We start from the raw sequence: 26,605 nt of genomic DNA, 5'->3' as shown, positions 1-26,605 counted from the left end.
TATATATATATATATATATGATTATACAGGACAAAAGTTCTAGAGCTGTTTGTTAGTCTCAGTGTGGAGGAGCGTTTTAGTCGTGGTGTTCTTGGTGTGTATTCATATGTAGAGTAATCACATATACAACTGTACATACAATAAATAACAGGATTTAATTTAAATTGTACACCTCTTGGTTGTCATTCAACGTTCTAAATGTTGTACATGCCCTCTGGTCACAGGAAATGTTTGTTAATTCTGGTAAAGATTCCATGGAGCTGGAGCTGATCCTTTGTCCATACATTAGAAAGTTATAAAGTAAGATGTCAACAACAGTGACCACTAGGGGTAAATAATGGTACTACATCTAATCAGTGGAAGTGGCCAGATGTAGACAAATTTGACTTTTACTTGTGTCTGTCATCACGACAAACAAACACAAATTGATTTGCCTACAGGGAAGAGTAAAGTAAAGTAAAGTGTCAAACACCTTAGTGAGGATGACAAACAGATGAGCTTTGGATCTATGTTGACTTGGCCATGGTAATGAAATCAGCCAGATTGCTCAGGAACATCTGAACATCTGAATGACATCTCTGTTTGTCTGCTTTGGTGGATAAAGCTTGTTGTCTTGGATTTTGTTCCTCTGATGCCGTACACCACTTGCCATCGGCCCTTTAGGGGAAGCACCTTACTCAAGGGCGCACTCACGCTAGGTCCAGTTGCTCTGTGCCGCACTAAAGGCCAACCGCCCCCTCCCCTGCCACCCCGTCCCACATTACCCCAAAGGCAAGCGAGCTAGTGTTATGTTTCTTCTTACACATACGTCAGTGACTGTTGTTGATATGCGGTAAAAGCAGTGAGAGCTAATCTGACAACAACGGCTGCTTTGTGAACGATCTTCAAAAAGACCCTGAGAGTTTAACCGCGTTACCCTCATGCAGTAGATGCACTGGTGCAGAAGAGACTAAGGCAACATTACAGGCAAAAGTAACTTTTTTTTTGCCATTTTTGTGTGACCCTGTGATTTGTAATCAGTACAAATCAGATTTTTTAAAACCTCACCAGAATCAGATCCATATCTGATGTATTCCAAACCGAAGCCGGCAGGTTTCCTTATAAAAGGAATTCTCATGTATTATTCCTGTCCTGCCTATGTTAAGGTCAAATATAAAATATTTCAGTTTTAATATGCGGAAAAGTACAACATAAGGTTTTTTTGTGTGTGTCGTATTTGATGACATTTCTTCATTGTTTTGTTTTCTTTCACTAATTATTTATGTAAAAAAAATCATGTACATGTGGAAGAATTGTGTAATAAAACCTAGTATTATGTATTATTGTATTTGGATTCCATAATTAAGTAATTCCATAATTAAGTAATGAAATTACCAGAAGTTATCATTAGAGTTTTATTTTCATATTTTCTTCTTCTGCTTCTTCTTCTTCTTCTTCTTCTTCTTCTTCTTCTTCTTCTTCTTCTTCTTCTTCTTCATTTTCTTCATGTGACTTCTTCTTATTGCTGTTTCATACAGAGGTCTCAATATCAGATGATCAGGTGAGGATGTCGTACTCTGCTTGCTGTTTGTCGCCTGTTTTCCTCTGCAGGGCCTGGTATTTGTTCTCATCGTCTTTCAGGCTTTGATTGCTGCCCTCTCTACCCTTCACCCTTCTACCCTTCATCTTCTTTTCCTGACTCTACTATGAATATCAAGCTGTCCCTCAGATACTGTCACTCCCCCTCACCCTTAATCCTCATGTAAATGATTATCTGATATTTTTGACACATTTTAAATTACCAAACCGTCTAAATCTTGTTTAACCAACATTTCTATGAATCCCGACACCATTAGTGATAGACATAAGAGTTTCATATTGCAAGTGTAGGAGCATGAAAATAAATAAGAAAAATTGATTTTGACTACAGTACATCCAAACTAAGGGGAGATTCGGGGGCTTGGCACTCAGCCCTGCCAGTAAAGAGCACTAAAGCTCAGGGGCTCAGCGTCATTATATCTGAAAATCAATGGGATTATCTGGCTTTCATCTGTCGGTGAGGGAGTGAGTTTAGAAAACGTAAGGGAGACATATTCATCACAATGCCTAATAATACTGCAGTGTAACGATTGCAGCTCTGCACTCACAATGGCAATGGAAAATTAAGTATTAGAGAGATTAAAGCAATATCCATGTTGGGGCAAAGTTACACATCCAATTTTAATAATAATTACTGAAGTAGACTAAAAGTACTTGATACTCTTTTTTTCTGTCACAACTAGTAGCCGTGCATACTGTTTTGCTAACTGCTACCTTTTAATTCCTGGACTTCACCTATGGTTATATTTAATTGTCATATATCTTAATAATTTATTATGTATTGTATAAAAAAGCAAAAAAATAAAAAATAAAACACCACGTTGTTTATACACTTCCGCTTTTATTTTGAAATCCGACTTTTTACGAGTTTTACTTCCTCGTTTTGGTGCCTACGTGATTCGTTGCACTTGCGACTTTTTCTTCAGCTTATGTTGCTAACATTTTAATATTGTTTGTCCTTGTTTAGGAGTCAATATACGTCTTTTTTCATAGGTAAGTTGTCAGTGAAACCATGTGTGGTTCGAATATTTCAGTAATAAAGTCGCAAGTATTTGTTTTAGGCAGCATCAATAAGCTATCACTACTTTTACATTGTACGTTTTGTCGTATATTTAGCTTTCTTTGCGTTTGGTTTTGGCTATTACTCAAAGCACTTAATTTACAAAAGGCGAATGTACACAAATTAAAGACTAGAAATAGATTTATATTTATAGAATTAATTATTGTTATGCAAAAACAAGTTAGGTTAAATGTATTGCTAAGGCAAACGTTGGTAAAAAGAATAGAACTGCACTTAAAATCTGATTAAGGAAACACGGCTTAACCATTTAATTTACATTCTCTTATAATCATTTAAAACTTTAAGCCTCATGAAATGCTTGACTTAAACACAGATAACCAACAAACACAAATAGCTTTACAAAATGACGACCAAACATTAACATATTCATTAGCCTGCAACCCCCCCCCCCCAAAAAAAATAAAATTAAAGATGCTTTCTTTCCGCCAATACCTAAAAATACTCCACAATATTTAAAAAACCTGAATTTTGTGATTTATGTGTGATTTGGTGCAAATAGCAAATACAAAAAGCAAGAAACTTGTCCTGACACTATAAAATTTTATATTACAAATATGCAAATATAAAAATGAAATATTTTAATCTAGCTGTTTTCACCAGGCTTGATCCAGAGTGGTTACGGGTCTTGCCTTACAGCAGATTTCATTACTTGGTATGGTATGAACGCGGGTCTATATGGTTGTGTATCTCCATTTTTGACTCTGGCCTCAGGGCTGCTAGGATTGATTCCATTTGTTTTTAGAAAGTTGGTCATCCTACTAAATTATTTTGACATCTTTGGTGCACTAAATATATTCCTCTAGCCCTTTATTTTAAAAACATGGATACGCAGGATGTCCATTTACTATTCAGTGTTCTTCTCTCCCAATCCTATGGTGTGATACACCCCTGCTGCTGTTTCTTCTGTGTTCAGGCTTTGGTAGTCTCCTTCTCTCTTCTCACTACTCGTTGGGGTGAGGATGTCGTACTCTGCTTGCTGTTTGTCACCTGTTTTCCTCTGCAGTGCCTGGTATTTGTTCTCATCTTCTTTCGGGCTTTGATTGCTGCCCTCTCTCTTCTCACTACCTGTTGGGGTGAGGATGTCGTACTCTGCTTGCTGTTTGTCACCTGTTTTCCTCTGCAGTGCCTGGTATTTGTTCTCATCTTCTTTCGGGCTTTGATTGCTGCCCTCTCTCTTCTCACTACCTGTTGGGGTGAGGATGTCGTACTCTGCTTGCTGTTTGTCACCTGTTTTCCTCTGCAGTGCCTGGTATTTGTTCTCATCTTCTTTCGGGCTTTGATTGCTGCCCTCTCTCTTCTCACTTCCTGTTGGGGTGAGGATGTCGTACTCTGCTTGCTGTTTGTCGCCTGTTTTCCTCTGCAGAGCCTCGTATTTGTTTTCGCCAGCTTCTACAATTCTTAGACCCACTTCCTCGTATTCTGGTCCTTGATGGAAAGACAGGTATATTGAGTTGAGTCTGTGTACATAAAAACTTGTGAACAAAATGTGACTTTTACTTACCTGGATGGTCCTGTCTGTTCGTCTTCCAATGGTGATACAAAACTACTCCAATTATCAGGATGCCGCAAAGAATGCCACAGACGATGAGCACAATGTTCAAATTGTTGTGGCTTTTGCTGTCTGAAAACCGGAGAAACAATGACAGGTGACACTGCTCTCACAGACTGACTTCTCATTTAAGAAGTACAAACAGTATTTGGAGATTTAAAAACTCACAGACGTAGGAGCTGCTGAGAAAGGACCTTCCCGTCTTCCAAACACCTCGACATGCATAAGTGCCGCTAGATTCTGGTGTCATACCCAGACGTTTCCATCGCTGACCATTCTTGTTGTACCATTTGTAGATGTGACCAGTGGGACACAGTGGACAATAACATGACAGGCTCTGGTTTTCATACACAACAGCTTTGACAGGATGTTCTGGAAAAAAAGTTGTCCATTAGAGATTAAAACAAAATTTGAATAAAAGGCCAGGAGGAGACATTTGATACCTTCGAATAACAGTTCTTGAGGGTCAGAGGTTTTAATATAAGGAGGTCCACCGGTGCGGGCTACGTGTGTGTAGATGACTTGACATTTATATTTTCCCAGGCTTGATTCCGTCACATTAGTGATTACGTGTTGTGAACTGTGCGTGTTGGAGATAACAGCTTTATTTTTATAGAAAACGGTATTGCTGATTTGGTCTGTGCCCCAGACAAGGCACCGGAGAATCACATTCTCTCCAACCACAGCAGGCAGCGGATACATTTCCAGAGACACTTCCTTATCTGGGACAAGATGGTGGAAAACAATGAAAGGTGTTAGTGGGGAACGGGGGAGATATTCCTTCATGTTTTTGTAATAACAGATGCTATATATTCAAAGGAAGGTTGTGAATCATAATTTGTAAAGAGATTATTCACAGGTTAGTTGTGGATTAATCTAAATGAATCCTGATTAATCAATGTTCCTGAATGTGACAAGAAGATTAAACTTATTATTGCAGAAAATAAATAACAAAATGTAAATGTATGTTTCACACCTGATTATTTGTGACGAATTTGCATAATTAATATTGAAAAACGAATGGACATAAGCATTTGTAAACCAACCTGAGGTTCTGACTACGACTTGGTTGCTCCTCCCATGATTAGATCTGCTGATGCACCAGAAGATTGTCTCGGGCACAGTCAGAGCTTTAGGTTGAAAGATCACTGTGTTGTTGTTGTGTCGGACTTTGATGGTCTTCATCTCTTTTTTTTCTCTCCTGTAGACCTTACACTCCCAATCCATCAGACTTTCCTCAGTTTCCAGCTGCAGCACAACTGATTGTCCAGTCATCATAACCGGCTGGCCTGTGGCGATGGTGAGTGAGGCCATGGGGCTAGATCCTACAAAAACAAAACGAAACCCATAAAAAAAACCAAAAAAAAAAACACTTTTACTCATCAGAAAAATAAACATAGAAATATGCAAGCACAAGAAGGAAATTTACCCAAGACTTTGATTGACCGAATTTCGCTTTTTTGCCCGTTGTGCTCACACTCATAGTCCCCAGAGTGGGTATGTGAAGCGGCTGAAATTTTCCATGTTCCATTCTGGGGCTGTTCTTTACCATTAAAGTACCATTTAATAAAAGTATTTGCATCGGGCGAACAGGTCAAGTAAAGTAAATCTCCACTGAAGACTTCATGGAGTTCCGGGAACATTAAAACTAAAAAGGCAGAAAGAAAAACATTATTATTAAAAGATTATTTTATTTATTTATTTATTTTTAATAATCAATGAATGGAAGCTGTACATGGACATTATTAGCAGCTGCTTTTATCACTCACATTACCTTGCAGCCTTTGACATCTTGCCAGGTTCACAAATGCTGAAATGAGGGAAAATTTACAAGTGATTACTTAAAAAAAAGAATCATGTACTTATATCAATAAAAAAACATTAATAGACACAACATATATAATAATAATTTCCTTTTTGTTTTATTTAGATTTCTTTTTTGATTTTTGGTTCTTGTGTAAAACCACAACAGCGAGTAAAATGATTTCATGGAAAAACATCGGACCTATACCATAAAATAGTTTTTTTTTAACTTAAATTACTAAACAATAACTAAGGATTAAGAAGTGCATCATGTGCGGTCAAAATATTGCTTCCCCTAAAACATGAGAAATAAGTAAAGTTGTATAAGTATAAGTAATGTAAAGTCACTATTTCTACATATGAATCATCCATTTCTTCTTACCTGCTACCAGCAGCAGTCGCATAGTCATCATCATCATCATCATCATTCAAACACAAGGCATTGGTCCAACTGAGGTGAGAAGAAGAAGTGACCCACACTGATGACCAGCCTGATCATTTATTCTTTGTGAGCGGGTTGCTCACAGGGAGTCGGTGACAGAAGCCAGATAAGGTACAGGAACAACAGTACTAAGAGCTAGAGTTACGTGTGAAATGGAGCTAGAGAGAAGAGAGAGAATGTGAAACCACAACACACATTAGGGAAAATAAGGGAACTAAAGATTATCTGTGTCCAGGACAGTAACACTGATACAGAGAAGAAAAAGGAGAAAATCACATCACACGGATAAAGAATGCAACATTTGTGAGGCTATGAAAAGATTTCTGAATACTCTTTAGTGCTAACGCTAGATTACATTAAAAACAAAGTTTTCAAACTAATGCAGACTAAATACAAAAATACAGATAGTGTTGGGTTTTATATGATCTTTGTTCTTCACTCAAAAATGAACAACATTTTTAAAATCAAATATTTACCCAAACTTGAATGGAAACCTTTAACTTAGATGGTTTCTGTTGCCGACTTGCTTGGAAGCAACTTCCTCAACCGGGATTAATGAAGAAAGTTTTTATTTGTAACCTATAAATTAAAAAAAAATTACCATTTGACATGTATGTTTAACAAATAACCTTTTTAATTAAGAAAAGAAAGGAAAAAGAAAAAAAAACAATAAAACATAAAAACATCCTCTGTCCTGATGCCATTAGGTCATGAGAGGACATTGAAGTTAAGTTGATGAAATTGAACTTCCTTTCTTAAGAGAAAAGTTAACCAATATACTTCTTCTTCTTTAGTTTCTGTAAATGTATTTCCAAGCAAGATTACACAGATATCTCAAGCCTGTATAGATAGATGACAAGGCAGAGCAGGTCACTGTGATCAGTTTCCTGTTTCTCAGAAATCATCTGACTCAAAGTTTCACTTTGCACAAACATACAGTGCTTGTGTCAGCTGCCCACATGTAATACACAAAAACTCACAGAATGTTTAAGGTAAATGTGTCCTATTCTTAAGATTCTGATCAGTTTCATTTGACTCAACAGTGTTGATTTAAAGCCACTCAAATATTATTAAAAAAAGAAATGCATGCTAATACTAACAAAATACGTATTAGAACTAATATATAGAAGTAAAAAATACATGATTTAATAGATTTTTAAACATGGATTGGGAACAGCCAAATGTTATTTATTCAAATAAGAAAAAACAAGTATTTTTCGATATACACATTTCAAAATAGCTATGTAACAAATAGCTCAAAGTCTAGGGAAATAGTGTACGACGCTAAACTTTTGGTTCACACACCACAAATGGAATCGTCGGTATTTCAGTTACAGTACATAGATTGTCCACTAGAGTCCAGCACTGCATCACTTTCCTCTAACTTTAATGCACAGCTCTGCCCTGCAGCAGGTCTGTCTTTGCATTTCGCCATGAACTTATTCTTTCACGGAACCTTGTAAGCTTACTATTTGAACACAGAAAAAAAAAAAAAAAAATTCACATTCGAACCTTAATCTTTGTTGAAACAGATATCGGACACAAATATCAGACACTTTAGACCACACACGAACATTCTGGCACTTATTCCAACACAGCCCTTAGTCAGTTTAGTCAGGGCAAGTATATATATACTGTTTTTGGGAGGGGTATTTTTCTAATTAAATCAACTATAAAATGTTTTTCTATTGAGTTATAATTAACACTCTCCATAGTGTCAATATAACTTGAACACTATTCAGTGTTGAAAAAATATTCTGACAGTATTTATTTTTGACACTACACACTAGTGTTAGGTGAATTCAACACTTGTGTGTTAAATTTCAACTACTCAGAGTGTTCTTTCAACTCTGTCTTATTTAACTCTTTCAAAAGTGTTGTTTTAACTCAATCCAAAGTAGACTAATATAGACACTATTGTATTGTAAATTTTCTGTGCAGTGATTATATGAGTTTACATGTCATTATACAAGTGTGCATAAGCTATAGGACCCCTATACTTCTCCTTTGCCGACTGGAATAACCTTTATGTAGCCTTACTTAGATCTGAGTTGCCAGCGCTGTGTTTTTGTTTTACTCGTGTTTTTTCTCTTTTACTTTTATTCCTTGGCTTCTTCAGAAGGTTTTGCTCAAGTTCTAGTGAATTTCCTTTTCACATATTATAATAAAATCCAGGGTTGACCCTGTAGTCCCAAAGGTGATCAGCCTAAGTTTCTACTGTCAACATGTACGCGTGTCCTACATAGCTTTTGCATACTAAAGCGCGTGTCACTCCATACTTTGATTCCAACCATAGTTGTAAGACCCAATTCCAGTTCGGCTTCTAATTCACCACACGTCTCTTTTTTTTATCTCTTATCTCTTTTACACTGCTGGGGGTTTCGGCGAGCTGGCTCACACACACACCTTCACCATTGTATCATATCTCATTTTCACACATCACTCTGTCCAGTCAAACACCACTGCAACATACAGTATACAGTCAGAGCCTACTGAGAGTTTCTCATTCTGGCCAGTTTCCACAGCTGCAGCCTAATCCAATGTTTCCAATTTTGTACAAGTACACAGCGCAATGTTTATATTAATTTGGCAGCTGTTCCTGCATGCAGAGTCTAACGAGTCGGTGAGAGCAACGTCCCTACTGCCTTTTGTTCAATTTTTGGCAAGGACCTCAGTGCTAACCAGGTGAGGCTGGACGCCAGCAATGGACAAGCATGTGCATTAATAGAAGGAAAAGTTCCTACCTTGTTGCACACTTTGCACAGCTGGTCCACCCCACTGGACCGCAGACCCAAGCAATCACGTCAGGGTCACCAGTTGTATTGTAGAAAGACTTGTCTACAAATGAGGGACAACAAGGAATCTCATCTAAACATTGACCAACATTTCCCACCTTCTGATACATGCTGATCCTCTTTATAGGCGCAGACAAACATGATGTTTCATAACATTTGGCTTACATTTGGCTAGTTATCGGATAAAAATGTTCATTTCCCCAGCTTGACCAGTTCCTGTCTGCGCTTCTCTCCTGTCTTCCTGTTATTCTGAGTTGGCCCTTACTGTGTAATAAAATACATGATGTCATGTCCTGCTGCATTGACTTTTTTAAATGCCACCGGGCCTTGAGTTTGAAACTCCACATTTAGGTAACACCACCCACTGTTACTCTGTGGGTTGATTGTTTAAATGTAGAGACAAATGTACTTTTCATGGCAGAAACCCAGAGCAGCCCCTCTGTCTGTTCTTCACAGCTTCATATCCACCAATCAATATTTTTTCCCCTCCTTTCACCCGGTCTCTCTTTTACACCTTTCAGCCTGAAACCACTTTGCCCAAAGTTAAGCAAAGGCTGACTTAAAAACTGAGCAGAATAAACATTGACATCATTCTCGCTGTATCCTCCATCTGCCCATGACCCACTTTTCTGTAGTTGGCATTGACATCAGACGTATTAACACAGAAAGCAGGAGGAAAGCTGCTTCCTCACAGTAAGGACTTTGGGCAGCATAGGCAGCACAAGTACACGCGACGGTGTGGTGAATACACAACACTGAGTGTATGCTGTGACACTGGAGCACATACTTGAAGCTCTCAGAAGGTGACACATCCTATTCTTCAGGACGATAGCAGGATTTTTTTCTCCCCTTACATGTTTCTCTTCTGTAAAGTGCACTACTGCATACATTAATGCGTTTCAACAGACTTTGTTCTCCGCCCTTCTCTGGATGTTTCAGTGAAAGGCCTTGTAAAGCAGCGTCAGAACTTGTTCTGACTCAAACACTCCAGCTGCATAAATGACATCCACCAAAACAGAATAATAAAGGACCTCATCACCCACAGTATGTACTGTATATATGACACCACATGTGCATATGAAAGCATCTGATTTATAAGGTCTCATTGGCCCTGTTTCCTTTAGTGAAGCAAGATTGACACTGTTTCCTATTGGGCAGTTGTGTTCAGGTGGAGTTAGATAGATAGATGTACAGTATTGATCCAAGGCTAGGAAATTACAGCGGAAAAAAAGTTATACAGGCCGAGTTGAACTCAAGGTCTCCTGCTCAATACTAGTTTTCCAATGGACTACATTGTCATGATGGTTTATAGGGCAGTAGTGAGACCTGCTATGATGTTTGCTTCAGAGACAGCGGCTCTGCCCAATGGACAAAAGGCTAAGATGGGGATGGAGGAGATGAAATATTTCAACTTTACTCTTATGAATTTATTCTCTTTAACTTCCCTGTGAATGGTTTAATTTATTCCGGTACACAAATTACTTAATTCCTCTTTAATTACGACATCTATTCTTTTTCTTGTAGTCATACATCTGTATTCCTCTAATTTTAATACTTTATTCCTGTAAAAGTATCATTTTATTCTTGTCAACTTGGGACTTCCTAATCCTTATGGTTTTGCTCTTGTAAACGTACCACTTTGTTCTTGTAAACGTTTTATGGTTTAATTTCTTATTGCATTTCTGTAACAGGCACTTGTTGCTCATCATGATAATGCATACAGAGTCAACGAGGCTCAGTTAGGTCTTTTTATTCACAGTCTGGGCTGTTTAGATGCAACAGCACGGCATGATGAGGCAACAGAAGATTGTGCATGTGTTGTTTTTATTCAGAAACAGTTGTCTGTTCATCCACAGGTACAGTGATTTGTTGATAGTATTGGTGGTGACAACAGATCTCCCTGTCTTGATTACACCATTGTACTTTGTTTCTGGATCTTTCTTTTTTTTCAAATTTAATTTTCTTTGTGTTGAGCTATGCAAACTCAGTGTTAGTCAGCTTGACTGTACTGCCGGGCTAAAAAATGTTGGATAAACAGGCATGAAAAAATTATATATGTATTTTATTATTGAATACATTTTTGGCTTTTGGGGAATGTTGAGTAAAAAGAGCATCATTTGAACCAAGTTTCATCTAAGTAGAAAAAAGAAGCATGGACAGATCTGTGTCTGGCCCAAACTGTGTGGTGACCTGAATCCATCCAGCCAGTTTCTGTATGACAGAGAAAAATGTGAGGGTGTCCATGACCTGGGATGGATGTGATGGATGCAGTGACAGAGATAATGAGGAGGCAGTGAACAGAGGACAGAGATGGTGGAATGTGGTGGAGAAATTGGAATGCCTCAGTGAATGGTAGTAATGAAGAAAATTGGAGATAATTGAGCAGCAGCAAAAGTGACAGGCAGATGATGGTGAGTTGGTGCTAGGAGGAACTACAAAGAAAAGGAGAATGGAGAAGAGAGGGAGGGAGAGAGAGAGAGAGAGAGAGAGAGTGTGTGTGCAGCAGAGAGAATGAGGGGGAACGAGAGTGAGATGGTTGTACTGTACCAGGGCACAGAGTAGGTGAAAGTGTGTGTGTGAATGAAAAGGAGAAAAGAGTGGCTGCAAAGAACAGTAGCTCAGGCTGGTTCATACTGATGCATTTGTAAAGACGAGAAGGCATTGAAATGTGATTTTTTTTTTTTGGCAGGAGACAGAAGAGATTCAGGTTCATTTTTCCTCATCTCCATCTCTACAACACTGGGACATTTTCCCCCTGTTCTCAGTTGCTACTCTCTGGGTGTCTCATCAAGGAGGTCACTGCAGATCCAACAACAGGAACAACATGAACCCCACTGCAGACTAAAGAGGTATTTACTTTTTTAAATCTTTACCTCCTACTACTGTGATTTGTCTGTTGTCGATGCTTCTTTAAATTTAGAAAATATTTTGATAATAATAAAGTGTTCGTCAGAAATATTTGACCCCCAGAGAATAAAATGTTGGTTTGATAAAAAGTATCTGAGGGTGACAGTCTGATTTTAAAATAAGTGGGTGCTGCAGTGAAGAGCAGGAAATACAGCATTTAGTGTCTGATGTTTATGCAGGTCAGGAGGAAAAAGTAATGTGGGGCCATAGGAAAAGAAAATGGACAAATTAGATCATAGCTCCTGGAAAGAAAACCTCGTCTGACTGACTACAATACTCCGGAACAGCTCTGGACAGATTAGTGAGAGTGCACTCCTCTGCTGTAACACAGACCCTTCATTAGCTACGCTACGGCAGCTGCGATAAAAAAAAGATTATGGAGATTTGTCTTGTGGTTGTTCATATGAGTTGCTGGACGTAACATTCCACAGCAGACACGGTGGACAGTTCTGGTGGAAAAGTTAATTTCTTTAAATGAGGTTTTTCTGCTGAATCCAACACTACGGCCATAATTGAATCCCCTGGGGGACGTTAAGACCCGTTTCATGTTAATTGCTCCATGTTCATTATGGTTCACCGCTGTACATTGTATTATTGTATTACAACTGCTCCCCCATGGTTACAAAGTTAATTGATGTCCTGTTGTATACAGTAATTACTGCCTGGAAGACGGGAAAAACAGGTAAGGTTTACTTGTTATAGATCCTCGCAAACCTCAGAAGATCAGCCACTGATCAGAGGGGAAGGGAGTTTATCCATCACCCTCATGGTCTGGGTTTAAATCTTTCTGTATGCAGATCATCCAGCCGCCTGTACTGGCCCTTAGCCCAGATAAAATGTGGGGATTTCTGGAGTAAGGAGGGCATCGTGCAGGAAAGATGGAACTGTATCATAGTGCAGGTTAGCAGACAAGTGGAGCAAACTAAAAGTGATTCTTCTTTTTACTCAACTCACAAAAGGACACCTTTTTTTCCCTCAACCAGTGGAAACAGCACGTTACCTACTCTACCTGAGCCTATCTGAGCCTCAACCTGGATACATTAAATAGGTATGATAAGACAACAAGACTTTGAAATCTTAATAGTGAGGCCCCTGTTAGGCTGGATCTCCATTTCAGTATTGGGGTTACATTTTGTAATTCTGATAGGGACAAGGAAAACCTAAGAGTAGATGGAGAAAAACCCACTATATTTGACTTTTTTGACTTGAACCTCAATTGAAGCCTAAGAACATTGGGGAAGAAATGGTGAACAAACAACATGAGAACTGCGGATCCTGCAGATTCTTTACAAACCACTGATAAATTGCCAATACGTTGATATGCTATATGCCGGCTCATATAACTAGCTTTGCGTAAGCCTTTACCTACTGTACATAAACAGGCCAGCTAACAGTCTTAGATATTCTTAGATGGGTCCCCGTGTGCCATTATCTCTCCATTTCCATAATTTAATGGAAAAGTAGAGACCCGCCCCACATCAGAGGCCCAGCTTATAAAGAATACACATGCTGATTGAGCTATCTCCTATAAGAGAATATCCTAATATTCACAATTGATTTCCTACTAAAAGTTTTTAAAAGTATTAATAAATTAAAAGTGTGATTTGAATTCTAAATTTTAAATTTAAATGTACTTTCTGCCACAGTTTGTAACAAGTATCCGGTAGCTGCATCCCATTTCTTCTACACAGTCTTTGTGTTCCATTTTATGGGATTAGTTCACAGAGTAGAGGAGTTGACATGTTATTGTAAAGACACACAGACAGGAGCTCATTAACACCAACGCTTCACATGCTGCTAGAGATGCAGCAAGTCAAAGTCAGTTGTGCGGTTGTGGTGTCAGCTGGTATAAAGGTGGGACTCTCAAAAAAGGCAGAGGCAGATCAGGACACACTTCTCCGTCTGGGGGGATTTATTGTATTGAAGGTTTCTGACCATGACAGGTCCAGCAACGAATCGCATCTGAACATTCACCAACAAATCCCACCTTCTGATACCTGCTGATCCTCTTTATAGACACAAACATGACGATGTTACCTAATATTTGGCGTGACCTGATAAACATGTCAAAATATAGCAACAGCTTCTTCTTGTCAGCACATATTTCTCCACCACGATATCAACACACACACGCACGCACGCACGCACATACGCCTTAACACGTTTAATTTCAGGCTGAGTTTAAACACTTGTCACAATGTTATGTTTTACGCTGCACCACTGATGTTTATCTGCTGCACGCACTTTCACCTTCCATATAACATAATTGACTCTGCACAGTCTCCTAAGACACGGCCCACACGGTCAAAATACATAACAAGCAATAGTGGCCATGAAGCATATTTTTGTATTGGAGTATTGCGCCGAGGGGGATTCATTTAGTGAAGGAAGAAAATAAGGTAACGGAGCAATTTAGGGCAGTGTGGGCACAGCAAGATTAATGGCTTCCTCACCAACATAGAACAATTGATCATAAAGGAACAAAGACAGCTGCTGGACGTCATCAATACCAAACAGCCACTGAGCGTGTGGATTAGAGCAGGGCACAAACACAGTCAAGCAACAGTGGAGTTAAAGATGAAAGATGTGACACGTCCAGCTGGAGCTGGGATGAAAACTTGTCTTGTGACATGCTGTCATGTCCCCCTGGTCCCGCTCTGTCCTCTCATGTCTGCAGGAAGCACAGGAGTCTATGAGCAGTGCAGTATGTGCAGCGAGTGTGACAATGCTATATGCACCGGGAATCCTCAGGGGTTTGGTATGGAGAGAGTGTAGGACATGCCGAGAGAAAATGACCGCTGACTACTGTGGAGGAACAGAACTGTGAGCTGCTGCTGTGTCCGTTTGGGAACAGGGAATTGCAAAAGTCAGAAGAAATAGAAGTTTGTCCTGTTGGAGTTTTGAACTATTTGCCACTATACAATACACAGAAATCAAAAATAATTGGATGCAGGAAGAAACACACAATTTAAGGACTTTAAACTGCCATATCTGACTCTTTTAAGTAATGGCATTGGATGAGGAAATAATTTCATGTTCAAATTGAAGTTCTTTTCTCAAATATGATTTTTCCAATTGACTTCTAATTGGTGTTTGGAGTAGTGACAGAGTTCTGCTCATTAAGATGGAGCAGCAGAGAAGAGCTATTTGCCTCGACTCTGCAGGCTTTTCATTATTACATACAGGGAGATTTCCCTCAGGGGAAAGATCCGGAGGATTGCTGAAAGGCAAGAAAACAAAAGCCAGCAACTGCATCACATCCACCATTATAATGATACTTTACATTCTGACTACATCAGCCAACTTGTGTTGGCTGATGTAGCCCAGCTCTTGGATCGGATGGCGTCAAACCCAGTACCAGGCAGGGAATCCTAAAACTGTGACACTCTAGCCCCACTGGAAGCAGGGCAAAGACAGCTAAATTTAAAAAGGTGAAGCAGAAAGCTCTGGTGGGAGGAGAGAGGTGTCAGAGGTGAGGTGTGTAGTGGTAACAGGTGGAGTAAGAACATGAGGTTTACAAGATGTTACAGCCTTGAAGTATAACATGAAGACAGTGCTGCTGTCTATAAGACTGGGGGAGGAGCTGGAAGTGGTGTAGTTTGAAGATGCCAAGGTTTTAATTGGAGGGGACCTGAATGGACAGGATTAGAAATGGGCACATCAGAGAGAGGGCTTCGCTCCAACAGTTAGAGATTAAAGCTGGAGCAGTGAGCCGTTGAAGGTTGGACAGGCGTTAAGGAATCCATGATTATTGTCAAGGTCATGATGATAATGATGTTGGAGGTGAACCATGTTAACGTCTAATATAATGTTTCCATGTTAATCTCCTCCAAATATTAAGTGTGAATGAATGCATATATTCTCCCACTGTATAATGCCCTGCTGTAATCAAATGTAGCCTAGTGTTAAGTGATGGGTGAAAGGTTTTCCTTTTATTGTGGTACCAATTAGACTCAATGACACGGTTGGTAAGTAAAGTGTCATGACCAATGACGTGGCAGTGAAATGGTTCTCACCCTGTCGGCCGTGTCTAACAGCATTTATCAGTATCTTGTCGACTTTTGTCCCTCAGTGTCACCTTTTATCTCAATGGATAGATGAAGGTAAGTGAAGTTGTCACTAAAGGAAAGTGTTTTTGTGGCTGACGTTGAATCCACCTTGAAGTCTTGAGCCTGCACTCATCACTGTGTGTCTGACTAGTTTGTCTGTGGCCTGCTTTCACTGTATCTGAGACTTTACCCAGGAGCTTTGAGACCAGTGAAAAGGTACAAGATGCCCTTGAAAGATCTTGATAAAAGTGTTTTTTCCGCCCTCATGTCTAGAATTCCCTCTTTTAGCCACTATAGAACAGGAGTTCCAAAACAAAACACAGCGAGTCTTTGCTTAATGCACCGACTGGTGATTTGTTTTATTGTTGATGGACTCTTTTATAGCCAGTAAAATAATAATAGCATCAACATTATTTTTTCAGAAAAAGTCCCTGTTGCATCAGTCGAGGCTTTGACCACCCATTACACCATAAATGTATTTCATTTATTGCAAAACTCTCAGCACTCCTAGCAGGTAGCTGCTCTGTAATAATGGGATATTTCAGGTCCAAGAGAACTGAGCCATCTGATGCTGTGACAATAGCACATTTAAAATTTCAGAACTAATCTCCTAGTATTTCCATATTCACTCCATTATTTTCTTGTGTTAGCATCCATTGCTTCTTTCTACTTTTTGAATGACGGTCAAGTCTAGTTTGTCCTCCACGTCTAAGGTTTGGTTGAATAGTGTTTAGTGCTGTTGGCGTTGGTCACATCCCTTTTTTGAAGAGATCTGGGGGGTGCAGCACCAGGAGTTTTTCAACCAAACTTAATATGACAAATGTTAACACACTCTCCACCCCAGGCTGTGTCCACGGGGAGAGCTTTTACTCTGTGCCCCCCTGTGGCTGATCAATAGAGAGGCTTAACAGGGGGGAAAGGGCATCCGTCATTAAAAGAATAAAAATCTTTGCCAAACCTCAGCATATGTAGTTACACAGGAAATCTGTGGCTACAAATCGATTGGGGAAAGTACAGGAAAGCTCATAGAAGCACCTGGGCTGCTCTCTTACTACCCTAGTACTGCAATAAAGTATCCCAGCACATCCATCCAAGTTTAGAGCAGGCGAGGCCCCCAGCGCACACTCTCCCTGACCCAATTATATCCAGTCTGAGGGGAAACATAGCCCAATTTGATCGACACAAGACCGCCAACTAAGCTCAGGCTGACTGGTCTGGCATTTTATGCCGCTTTCTGTCAGATGTGTTTCCATGATAGATGTGTTTCTGTGGAGCTTTCAGAGCCAAAGTGGGGTTTGTTGGTGTGTGTGTGTGTGTGTGTGTGTGTATGGGATGATGCAGTGTGAGAGCAGGTGCAAACACACACGCACACACATGCTCGGAAGCACAGATGAGCAATTTGTAACCTTTAAAATGAGCCTTGGTGCACTTTTGTCAAAGATGCTCTTTAGCTGAGAAAGAGTTGATGGAAGGAGCCAGATGTGAGACGAGGAAACGTGGTAATTATTCAAAGCAACCACTTTGTTCCAGATTACCAGGGCTATCAATTTTTATTAAATTAGCGAAAAATGCAGATGATTAAACACTGTCCTTCATTAGATGAAAAGTGGCAGATTTTACAGGATTAATGTGTTTCTGCTGGTGTTATCTGTCAGTAAAATGAATGGAGGTCCCTGTGACTGTCAATGGAGTTTTTTTTTCTACTTCATTAAGCATATATTTAATTATTTCCTACAAATGCCAACTCTGACAGTGTGCACAAATAATTGATTTTTCCAAATAATGTGGAATAGATTATAGAATATAGATGTTCCGTCACAATTGACTTGTCTTGGACAGTGTCCACTTATTTCACCTCAGGTTACCTGTAAGACTGCCACCACCTGATTCAGTGTGTCCTATGTGGCCCCATTCATGTGTCATAACAAGTGCTTTTGCATTTCAATTGTGTGATTCATTCACTCGGCCCTGTATCAGAATTGGCGTCAAGTCTTCTCAGCAGCTTCTTGTCACTGACGGTCTTGTCACTGAAAGTGAAAGAGGCTGAAGGGTGGGGACCCAGTGAAAAAAGCACAGATATAGAGGACAGAACTTGGCCGTTCCACTTTTTCAGGACATAAAAGTGGGACAATCTGTTCCTTGGATGCTCTCCAATTCTACTTTCCGGGGACTGATACACTGAAAATATACATACACATGCTCTGTCCTACATAGAGAGGGAGTGAATTGAAAGAAACGGACACAGGAATTGACAAGAGGTAGACAGCATTACTCGGATCGTACATTGTATATTTGTGCTTCACTGAGTTCAGAGCAAATAGACAAACTCCTGCAGCATGAGACAAAACACTGCATCAATCACAGCAAACTGTGCACTGCAGTGTCGGTTTGTCACAGGAGGTAAAACACTAAAATGAGGCAGAATAAATTCAGCAACACAAATTTCATTGTGCATATTTGCTCCTCTGTAAACTCAGAGGAGCAGACAGAAGTTGGTCACAGGAGAAATAACCAAGAGAACTAGGTCTGACAGATTACAAGCAGCCGGCAACATTGTTTTACACCTTTTTTTCTTTTTTCACATTTGCAGTGCAGCAAACTCAAACCTGACATTTCAGCCTGCAGCCACATTTTGTTGACAGATACACCAGGGACTTAAGCAGCCGAATGAGACACCGTCTTCTCTTCCCTGCATAAAAACGCATGAAGACGATGCCGCAGATGTAGAAAGAATTGAAGAATATTTTTTTCATCCATCCATCTTTTAACCATGGCATCAGTCTCTGCCTGCCTTATCAAGATTAATCAGTCTCCCACTCTTTGTCTCCCATTCACTTTATTTCGTCACTTTTTTTTGCCTACCGTCTGCTCGCGGCAAAATTCTCTCACCTCTCCCGTAAATAATAAGAATTTAAACATGTGGATGAGCTTGCCAATGGGAGCAGAAACTCACTATCTTCAGATCTTTAGGTGTCTGTTTCTCATGCTGTTATATTAAAGTTAAAACATTTCAATCCACGGTTTGTCTGAGGAGCTCAAAGGATCAGGAAGAAAGGCAACTTCATGACGTTGAGTTATATACGCTATACTCCTTTCACATTTATTAGCCAATGCTGCTTGACCTAATGTTGATTCATACGTATTTTTGGTCAAAGCCCTGGTCAACAACTTTAAGTCACATTCATGCATTTCAAGAACATTTTGTTCAAATGTTGCTAATTTTGAAACCTGATGCACGATATAGTTAAAGATTTTTCTTTCCGTGCTTCTCATTAAGCTAATGAACTCTGTATTAAACAGAACTACTTCTACTTAAATTAAAAAAGGTCCAAATTGCAAACATCTCAGAGCTTCCTGATTGGACTCATCGACCCGAAGCTGAGAGATGGAGACCAACATACAAATAACAGAACAAAAGTTTATTCTAGACCCACACTGCTTTGCTGCTTTGACCTGTAATTGGTGCCCTCCTGTTGGTGCTCCTGTCCGACTTTTTATTAAGGTCTTAACAGATGTCCTCTAACCTGTGTCTCCAATCGAATTACTCTACATTATGCAAACTATAATTCTCTCTCTCCTCCTCTTTTATGGCCTAATTAGTTGGCTGCTGCCCCCTCCCCCCACCTCCTCCCAGCCTGTTCATTGTGCTCTTTATCTGGACCGTTGCAGACTCTGAGTTGTTCAATATTTGATGAGACTTTGTTCATTAATCAGTCTCCTGTTTGTACACGTGGTCAACTTGAGTGATGGCGTTAATATCCAAAACAACAAGTGAGATTTACTTGAGCTCACATCAGAGAGTGAAAACCAAAGATGATGAATATAAAGAAAATAAGAATCAATGACTGTCTTCTTTGATTAAGGAAACCTAAGAGGAGAGCTCTTTTATGTTATTTGAAAGGTACTAATGGTTTCCTGTGAATAGACAAAATCTTATCAAAGGTTTTTTTATTCTCATTTTAGTGGAAAGATCCTTTATGTTCAAGGGACCGCTGTGTTTTTAAAAAAACAAAACATTTTTTTCTTCTTTTTTCCTTTTACATTTTACTTGCTCTGACAGCCACTGTGGTTGTGGTAAAATGACCCACCCTGTCACTCAGAAAGCATCATGGGAAACTCATTGCACACTTCTGTCCTCCCCACCACATGCGTTGTTTCTTTTTTTCTCAGAAAATCTTTCCCTCGACTAGTACACGTCTTTCATATTCAGTCAATCACTGAATTACTTTCTGACATCCAAATATGTTTGAAGTCAATGTGAAGCATTATTTAAAATGTTAATTATACTGTATACTGTATTTTACTCTAGTAAAATTTTAATCAGTTCTGTCAGAGGAGTGGCAGTATTGTTGATGATTTTGTTTTTCAGACCCACTAAAGTACTTGGTGAGTCATAATACAGACTGAAACAGTGATTAGTAACTCACTTTGCATTTATGGGCAAAAATAATGTACAGTAATTGTGTGATTTCCAACCACTGTGCTGTGGCACAATAGTGATCATTAGTTGTGAATTGGTCCAAAAACTGCTATTTATTTATTGCAAATAATTTTTCTTTGTTCGTCCATGTATGACAGGCAGAGCGATTAAACCTCTTCTGCTAGGTGGCAGCAGATGGCTATGAAAACTACTGTAAAAGAACATAATCAGAGCTGTTGAAGATCATTGTTAGTGTCTTGCTTCAATTCCTGCCAGTATATCAGTGTTGTCTACAACTAAACAGGAGTACATATTAGGTCAAATTTAAACTACTACTAATTTAAACTAAACTACTTACTTTTTGTGAGATTTTTGCTTGGTGGTGTGCCGTTTTTCGTGTTTTCCTGGTGATATATATACTGTATGTGCCGTGGCTCAACAAAGGTTAGGAAAAACTGGTCTGTAAGACAAATGTGAAAAGCAGACGCTGTAATAAGCTTCAATGATTACAATGAATGTACTGTTTCCATACTTCATTGTGTTTTTATTGCTCTTGAGGGCATTTTAGGTGTGTTTAAAGCAGTATATCTAGTCTTTCAGTTGCCACTGGCCTATAGTGACACTCTTTAAAATTTTAGGCAATAATAATACTGCCATGGAACCTTGATCTAAAATATAATTTGCCATCACTATCACTCTGCTGGACCTCTTATGGCTGTGGCCCTGAGAAGCAATAACCCACTGCTGGTCGTGTCCTTTATTCATCTGCAGGGAAGGCAGTAAACTCTACTCTGAACTCTACTGTGTTTGTTCCAGCTGCACATCTAACTGAGGAGGAATTCACAAAGTATTGTTTTTGTTTTGAAGTGGAAACACAGCTAATGAGCAGACCTTCTTTTTAAATAGAGCTACCATCACCTTTTCAATGTTTCAGTTATAACTTACTCAGTAGTTTATTGACCGTTGACCTTCAGATCCATGTTGTTATTCAGGGATTGTATTGGTGTGAACATGAGTCTGAATGGTTGTCTCTTTTTATGGCCTTGTGATGGACTGGTGAGCTAAACATACTAGGATTGGCTCCAGACTCTCTGCCTGCCCCCACCTCCCTCACCCTCACCCTCCTCCTGTGACACTGAAGAGGATTAGGCAGTGATGGATGGATGGATGGGTGGGTAGATGGATGGATGGATGTTTAGGTCCATCTAATTCTTTTAGACTTCCAAACAGACGTTACATTCACAGCATCAAACCGACAGTGAGGCTGTGGGAGAAGCCGCCGTCTCTCTATGATTAGGCAGATGTTGGCTGTGGTCCAGACTTGCATGACGACAAAGTCCTGCAGCCAGACTTCACCACAAAAAAACCAGGGCGGGACATATGCAGACAAATTTGAAGCTCAGAGATGCTGGAGCTGAAATTAAAAAGATTTTTTTTAACCTCCTGATTCTTGAAGATGTACTATGAGCTTTTATATTTTCCTATTAAAGACCATCATACATATTATATAGATAAACGGAGCAGAATACAACATATGCCTCCATGTTAATTATATTTAATTTTTTAAATAGTTTTTCAGTATTCTTGGAGGTAGTTGGAAAAAGACATGGATTTAGGTTTGTTGTGTTCACTTTTTTTATTTTTGTAGCAACCTTCACATTAAATTGAATATTTTCACATTGTGATTTTGTTTTACCTATAATGCCAACAGCACTACTGAGTAATATGCAAACCTGTACTGAATACATCACTGTGAAATAATCCTAATCCTATAGTGTGGACTTTGTCAAAGTAATCAGCTTGTTTAGAACAAGTGCCATCAATTAGTTTATTGGCACACCAATTAGTGCACATGACTTGTCTGTAAGGAGGAGGTTGGATTAGCAGTAATGACTCAAAATCAGTGCAGATACCAAATATATAATACATATAATTGTCAACTTCCTGTTGATTTCTTTCTTTCCTTGGGTTTTATTTGTGCTTCTCTTCATACGTAGATGAAAAATCATGCAGTTTAGATTTTTTGCTTTCTCATCTGGCAAAAAATGACCATAATGGCCAGATATATGGATGCACTGCACAAAAAGGAAATAAATAAACAATAATAAATTATTCATAATTCTCTAGCTGTACTCAACTCTGTGATTCCCTCAGTGTATGAGTCCTATGGCCCGGACACCAGTGAAAAGAGAGTGATGTCATAAAGAGTCATCCGTCACATCACTTCTTTGAAAGAACAAACAAAAAAACTCCACAGTCAACTTCAAACGGTAGAACATCAGAGTCCCTCAGCTGAGGATGGAATTTTCCCTTTAAAGACTTCACATGTATCTGTCAGCCCCAGGTCGTGCTTCAGATATGTGTCGCCTCCATTATCACAAAGGGATCAGCGATGATCTTGACCTTATGTGAAGCTAAATTGTACATCCAACTCACTCCCGCTAAAAACCTGTGATGCAAATTCACAGAGTTTATATTTAGCCTGTCTTCCATCAGCCTGCTATTCCCTGATGCATCTCAGTGGCTAAATGGGAAATGTGGACCAGTCCTGTGCTCATTCACATGTGTGGACCCGTTAGCATTGCCAGTGGCTACTTTTCTATTGCTCCACATGTCTTTTTTCTTTTTTAATTTTACATTGTAAAACTCAGTGTAAGTTTAATGGTTTATTGACCAACGATTTTTCTGCCTGTTTTCTCACAGCAATGTTTCTAAGGATGAAGCCAGTCTCATTGGATAGCCATATTTTGTCTTCATGACAGCTATGTCACTCAGCCCTCTCTGCAGTGACCTCTGCACAGAAAAGGATGCTGGGAAATAATGAGCACTTTTATCCCGGTCAGGACGACAAGGATGGGGAGGATGAGGAGGAGGAAGAGGAGCAGGGAAGCGATGACAGGCACGATGGTGGTGGATATGAACCAGAGAATGGAGAGCTAGAGGGTGTGGAGCTGAAGGAAATGATTGGAGGACGACAATCCTGGGATTGGAACAGTGGAGAGGTGCTGAAACCCTCTGCCGTCGTGGTTGGTAGACAACGGACTGACCGACCGCAGAGGCTTGCCAACCTGGGTTTCCTGTCAAATCAAGCCAGTAAGCAACAGCGGCACCATGCTGCTGGAGCCAATCAGCAGACTTACCACCAAGGCCCAAGTATGCTGCAGAAGAGACGGGCCCTCATGGAGCGCAGCATGACCACCATGGCTCCTTTGGAGGACACTTTCTTCACGATGATGGTGTTTCGCATCGGGATTCCTGACATCAAACAAACAGTAGGTGCACACTTCAGGGAAAATGGTTTCATAACTAAAACATCCTTCCAATAGATGACACTTTCATTTTGAATATCATTTCAAATGTAATATAATGTAATGATTTAAGACAAAAAACTCAAGACGAATCATAATTCATACTTCCCTGATATAAATACTTCATCAACACTATCAATTCAGAGCACAATTATTCTCTATAAATCTGTGAAAGTCGTTCAGCATCACCTTAATCTTTAAGATCAAGAAGACAGGCTCTGGTTGAGTTGTCTCAGTGGGCCTGTCAATTCAGGATCTGCTGTGATTGTTCTGCTTATTAATCCATTCATTTAGTTTTCAGTGTTGTGTATTTCAAATGAAAGCTGAAATTAATAAAAACAGCTCACCCTCCAAACCCAGCCTTTTTAACATACCCTAATGAAAACATTTTGTTTCAATTTTATTGCTGCAATATCAACTCTGCATCTGTTTCAAATTATGTCTGAAAAGTGCTCTGGGGATTACTGGATAGTTACTTTTTTGAATAAAGTTTACTAAACTGCCCAAGATCTTAATTCAAAACATTTTTATTGCACTTGAACTACAAACCCAGGAGCAGGTCCCAGAACATCACAGGATTGGACTGGTGCTGCATAAAAAGAAAGTGAAGACAAACCTGCAATACTGAGTCAACACCATGTAATTATTTGCCCTGGGTCAGGTTCAGTTGTAATTAGTTTTTAAAACAGCAGTTAGCATCAATTCACACTTCCAGCAGCTCTCAGGTTGATGGTGGCAGCAGGTGAGAATTGTCCAGCCCACGCACCCTGTAACTGGGGGAGAACGGGTGTCCAAGTGAAACCCCCTCCTCCGTTCCCCATTCCTGCATTTCCCAATTCCCTGAACATGCCACCACACCGCTCCACATGTCGGCTAATCTGCCCTCAATATAACAGTAACTGCTAATTATCTAATAGGTTTTTAATGAGTTTGGAGAAGCTGTGGGAGAGAGTGACTCAGAAGAAAGGGATACGTGAGAAGTGGCTGTGTGACTCTGAGCTCTCGTACACTCGTCACTGTCCTCAACACTTGCCGGGCTGTGTAGAGTATATGTACAGCATATATTTGTGTGTGTTTACACATGTACATACAGTAGGTGGTGTGTATACAGCTTCAGACACCACTGATTTATTACATTCTATCTTCAGTTAACAGCATGGTGTTCTTCTAATTAACAATGTAGACCTGAGGAATACTTCTCCTCTCCTTAGGGACTTACAAATCTGATCTTTGATCATTGTCTGCTCAATTAGGTTTTTTTCCCCCAGTCCAGGCCTTGGAGGAGCCTCCGTGCATCCTCACACATTCTTCTTCTTATCTGAAGGTTGCTTTTGGCACAATTCACATATATTACCCAAACCTTCCCAATGTGTTTTTAAGCAGCAGATTTTATAACTACCCTCTAGTCATATCAAACACTTTATATTGAAAACTTGACACACAAAGTTTTCCACCAACTTGAAATAGTGTCATGATACTTTGTACAGTCATGAAGAAATAATTTTGAAAAGAAAAGGCTGTGTGAAATTGTGTAAAAATAATTTCCTTTAAAAAAAAAAAAAAAAGAACAGCAGAGAATCTAGTTCTTCCATTATCTGTCCAAAAACCAGAGAATGACGTAGTGGTAGAACTGCAGCCAAAAACTGACTGCTGGGAATGAGAGAAGGCCAAAATGCTTAATTATTTCAGGACTGGATTGTTTATCAATAAACAATGGTTTTGTGGAGAGAGATAAACCATGTGGCCTGGTTGAGTCTTCAATAGTTTGGGGCTGCATTTCAGCCTGTCTAAATCAATGGAATCCTGAATGACATGCCACATGCAGTGTCATCATCTGCAGTCCTGTTTCCTTACAACACATTAACAGTCCAACATTAACTGTCAATGTCATGAAGATAGAACCAGTGATGAAAACCTAATGTGGAACAGTGTGGGTTCCTGATTGTCCTCCACAGAGACCTGGCCTTCATATTATCAGAGTTTTTGGGATCACCTATACAGGGAGCAGGTCACAGAGCAACTGCGTTTTCCTCTTGAACACACACTCTTTTAACAACTATTTAGAGGACGAGCTAGAATAGAATTTCAAAAATGGCCCAGATCAAAATACACACAGCGCTCTTCACAACTCACGTACAGGGGTACACAGCCACGTCACGTGCTATCCCTCCCAGGGACCACCGAGACATTGCTACAGCAACGGTTTCCTGCCTCCACTAATGAACTGGTTGCCATGCCAATGACGTTGGCTACACTATCACAAAATGCATACTAGTCAGGATGGAGGGGAGGGCAGAGGAGACATGAAAGTGTGCTGAGATGTGCACGTTTTACTTATGGAGCTCTGAAGTGGAACAATAGCACAAATGCAAACTCCTCCTTCAAAGACTTGGAGGTTGAGTCACGCTCCTGCTTCCAGCTCCTTCAATATGGGCCGGACCAAAATGATGGTCTTTCTGTGGAAATGCTGGGAAATATAATAATATGAGGAAACGTGCAGGGCACAGCACAAATCACTGTGAAATCTTGTTAGGCGGCCTCATACACAGATTACACCCCGGGTGCTTTCATTGTGGTCAGTGTGTTTCTGGTGCATCACTCACAGCCAAACAGCAGGAGGAAGAGAAGGATTTTAAATTCAGAGTATTTTGTCCCTTTCCTCCCACACTAAGG

General features: G+C 39.7%; 2 protein-coding genes across 4 annotated transcripts in view; one reads left to right on the top strand and one right to left on the bottom strand.

Moving 5' to 3' along the window:
- Positions 1-2,399: 2,399 nt before the first annotated feature.
- On the bottom strand, positions 2,400-9,443 carry LOC103381736 (uncharacterized). 3 transcript variants are annotated; one of them, XM_025057735.1, is made up of 10 exons: positions 9,198-9,443; positions 6,930-7,032; positions 6,394-6,611; positions 5,983-6,018; positions 5,638-5,856; positions 5,255-5,533; positions 4,652-4,930; positions 4,377-4,580; positions 4,161-4,280; positions 2,400-4,084 (listed from the first exon to the last, which is right to left on the bottom strand). In XM_025057735.1, the coding sequence occupies exons 3-10, from the start codon at positions 6,437-6,439 to the stop codon at positions 3,504-3,506; spliced, it is 1,764 nt and encodes a 587-aa protein (XP_024913503.1). In that variant the 5' UTR covers positions 6,440-6,611; positions 6,930-7,032; positions 9,198-9,443; the 3' UTR covers positions 2,400-3,503. The 3 variants fall into 3 exon arrangements, with proteins under 3 accessions (XP_024913503.1, XP_024913504.1, XP_016889936.1); XM_025057736.1 differs by having other exon boundaries at positions 5,978-6,018; positions 9,198-9,442; XM_017034447.2 differs by lacking the exon at positions 6,930-7,032.
- The window catches only part of LOC103381758 (SH3 and multiple ankyrin repeat domains protein 1-like), a 46,350-nt gene continuing 24,598 nt past the window's right edge, over positions 4,854-26,605 (top strand). Inside the window, 4 exon segments of the mRNA XM_025057725.1 lie at positions 4,854-4,960; positions 5,416-5,508; positions 11,938-12,097; positions 23,328-23,896. Of these exon segments, the coding sequence (XP_024913493.1) occupies positions 23,432-23,896 (465 nt within the window). The 5' untranslated portion in view covers positions 4,854-4,960; positions 5,416-5,508; positions 11,938-12,097; positions 23,328-23,431.

The sequence above is a fragment of the Cynoglossus semilaevis genome, chromosome 8, assembly GCF_000523025.1.
Source record: "Cynoglossus semilaevis isolate Cse_v1.0 chromosome 8, Cse_v1.0, whole genome shotgun sequence".
Classification (NCBI taxonomy): Eukaryota; Metazoa; Chordata; class Actinopteri; order Pleuronectiformes; family Cynoglossidae; genus Cynoglossus; species Cynoglossus semilaevis.
Note: the sequence above shows the minus strand (reverse complement) of the source record. Positions and strands in the feature narration are given on the sequence as shown.